Consider the following 3,151-nt stretch of genomic DNA (forward strand, 5'->3'; position numbering starts at 1 on the left):
TTATCAACCCGACCCATGACCTTCGTCTGGCCCCACATCGACCCTCGACTCGAGTTTTTTAAACTATGATAATAATCAATTTTATCCTTGTGTTACCTGAGTCAATGGTCTCAACCCGCAACCCAGGCCTGCATTTAATTCGACTACCAAGTCGTGTTTTAAAATTATAATAATTATTATTTTTATTTTTTTGTTGATCTGGATTAATGGTCAACCCGACCTGTTACTCGAATTTGTTGATCTGGGTTAATGGTCAACCCGACCTGTTACTCGAATTTGACCCCGGTTCATTCCTGAGTTATATTTTAAAATTATAATAATAATATTGTTTATCCTTATATTGACTCGGGTCAATGGTCAACACGGCATATAACCCGAGTCTTACCCTAGGTTGGCCTCTAATCAATTTTAAAAATATGATAACAATCTTTTTTATCTATTAAAATATTTTTAAATAAAATAAAATATATTTTTTATATTATTTAATGATACACCAAACAACTTTTAAAAAAAAAATTATCATATCTAGGAAATCATTGTCCAGCTTACCGATCACTGCCTCAAGGACTTGTGCTTTGTTTTCTTGCCATGGGTCGTAAAATTTATCTGTTGGTTATTGGAAGTGTAATTAACAATTGCTCACTTCACCTTCGTTTACTCGCTAACAGCTGAGGCTATTCTTATTCACTCCAATAGTAAAAGGTCAATTTCTGAATTAAGAATATAAAATTCAGCCACCGAATTAAGGTGGCTATTGCGGCGGTAATTGTTTTTTTTTTTTTTTTTGGTTTTTGGATTGGTGTGAGTCGTGGTCCTTCAATTTGGGAAAGGGCAGCCATAGCTTTATTTATTTATTTATTTATTTATTTATAAAAAAAAGTTGTTTCCTACTCTTCTTGAAAAAAATCATTTCACCCATGGGATGGCCGGGGCTCAGCTTTCACATCCTTTTCTAGTAAATCGTTGGACCTCGTCACCTAGTGACTGTACTAAAAATGTAAATGGTCTTGTATAAATTCATTGCTTTAAAAAAAAAATACTAATTGCACAATCTAACTATGCATATTATGGATATTAAATCCGGATGGATAAATTAACCCGAAGACTTGCTAATTTGAAATTTAGTTTGAGTGAGATTTTAAATAAAATAAAATAAAATTTATTTGATCAAATTTAATTGACCCGACAAATCAATTTATAATCTTATCAACTTGATAAAAAAAAATTTAAAAATTAAAATAATATAATTTTAAATTTTATATAAAAAAAATTTAAAAAATTAAAATAATATAATTTTAAATTTTATTAAATAAAACTCTTCGATATAATTTTAAATTGATCCAAAACAACTTACTTGACTTGTTATTCGAATTTTAGAATGAGTCACAAACTGTCGAGTGTAATAAATTTGATGAATATTCAACCTCTTTCTGGCAGTACACACACATATACTCAGTCTTTTCTTATAAACAATCATGGTATTCAAATCTTGCCACATGAATATAGATCAAATCTAGAATGCTAATGTTTTGAGAATCAGTACAATTCCCATAACAATTTAGGTAATTGAATATGAACAGCATGGTAAGATAGAATTTACAGGGTAATTCAGTTCCTTATGCCTAGCACTAGCTAGCTACATGTTGGCTTTCTACTATACATCATAGTTATATTGCAGAAACATTGCTGGGGTCATGGGATATTGCAGTGATAGGAGCATACCCAAAAACAACACCAAATATCTTGATTTGTCTTTCAGCCCGAACCCTGTATGCATGTGCTGTGGCGGCTTTGTTTGTCTCCTTGTGGAACTCGATCATGTCACCAGCTTTAAGGCCCTTGCTATCAACAAATGCGAGCCAATCCTTTGAAAGAACTGGTTTTGGGTGCCTTCGTTTGCGAATGGAGCATTTGAAGGTCCAAACCTCACCACTTTCATCTACAGCTTGAAAATATACAGCATGAGCACCATCGAAGGACGGAAGAGAGCTGAGAGACCTGGTTGGCACTGCGAGTCTCTTTCGGACATCTGTCTTGCTAAGTTTCTTTGAGAACTTTGCCATCAATCTGTTAATAAGCCAAGTGAGTCTTTGAGGATGGATTCTAATTTTGGGCTCAGTACTGGTAATTTATTTATATGTCTTGCAAATGGCACAGTGTAGCCTCAACTTGCTCATCGTGCGATTGTACTAGGGAAAGCGAGAGGAACCGTCCGAGTTTTCGTATGTGGGATGGCATTTGACTAGTGTTTGAAAACAGTGTTTTTTTTTAATTTTTTAAAAAATTATTTTTATTTTTTATTTAAAATAAAAAAAATTATGTTTTTGAATAGATTTATTGTACAGATGTTAAAAATAATTTTAATATATTTTTTAAAATATATATTTTAAACCATCATTATTATCACAAATTTCAAATATACATTAAAGGTTGAGGCAGTAAAAGGAGAAAATTAAAATCAAACTGTACGATTAGTTCTTGAAGGGGACCAGAAGAGAATCGGAAGAGAAAAAAAATAAAAAATAAAAAGGACATCGCCTCGTCCGATTACCATATTCATATTGCATTCCATGTTGTGTTGTTCATGCATCTGAATTCAACTAGTTGTATGCTTGGCGTCTGTGTGTTTTCAGAAACGTGTAGAATATTTTTACAAACTATAACTTAATCAGACCTCAGTAACCATCTTTGATGAAGAATAACAATTACTTTTTTAAATATTTTTTATTTAAAAATATATAGATATAATTTTTTAAAAAGATATTTTTTAATATTATTATATCAAAATAAATAAATAAAATATAAAAATTTTCTTGAGAAGATATGAAGAAGTGCTGAGCTTAAACTCTTTTTAATAAAAAAATATAAAAATATAAATTTTCATTGAAAAAAATAAAATACTTTTTAAAAAAATATATAAATAAAAGAGCTCAAAAACATCACTCTTGGATGTGTGGTTACTTAGAATCCATTCTTTGAGAAGATATGGAGAAGTGTTGAACCTGAAAGTTACTAGAGTGAAAATTAATAGTTGATTTGAAACCAAATTAACTCATAATAAAATTGAACCCAGTTGGATTTTAAGTTATTCAAATCTTGTGATAGAATTCATTTATTCTTCTCTTATTTAATTAAACTAATAAAAAAAATA

At 30.4% G+C, this 3,151-nt stretch overlaps 1 protein-coding gene across 1 annotated transcript; it reads right to left on the bottom strand.

Moving 5' to 3' along the window:
- Window positions 1–1,667: 1,667 nt before the first annotated feature.
- Window positions 1,668–2,063, bottom strand: LOC105115918 (AP2/ERF and B3 domain-containing transcription repressor RAV2-like). The gene has a single exon (XM_011013000.1). The coding sequence runs from the start codon at window positions 2,061–2,063 to the stop codon at window positions 1,668–1,670; it is 396 nt and encodes a 131-aa protein (XP_011011302.1).
- Window positions 2,064–3,151: the final 1,088 nt, after the last annotated feature.

The sequence above is a fragment of the Populus euphratica genome, unplaced genomic scaffold (genome assembly GCF_000495115.2).
Source record: "Populus euphratica unplaced genomic scaffold, PopEup_1.0 scaffold806.1, whole genome shotgun sequence".
In the NCBI taxonomy this organism is placed as follows: Eukaryota; Viridiplantae; Streptophyta; class Magnoliopsida; order Malpighiales; family Salicaceae; genus Populus; species Populus euphratica.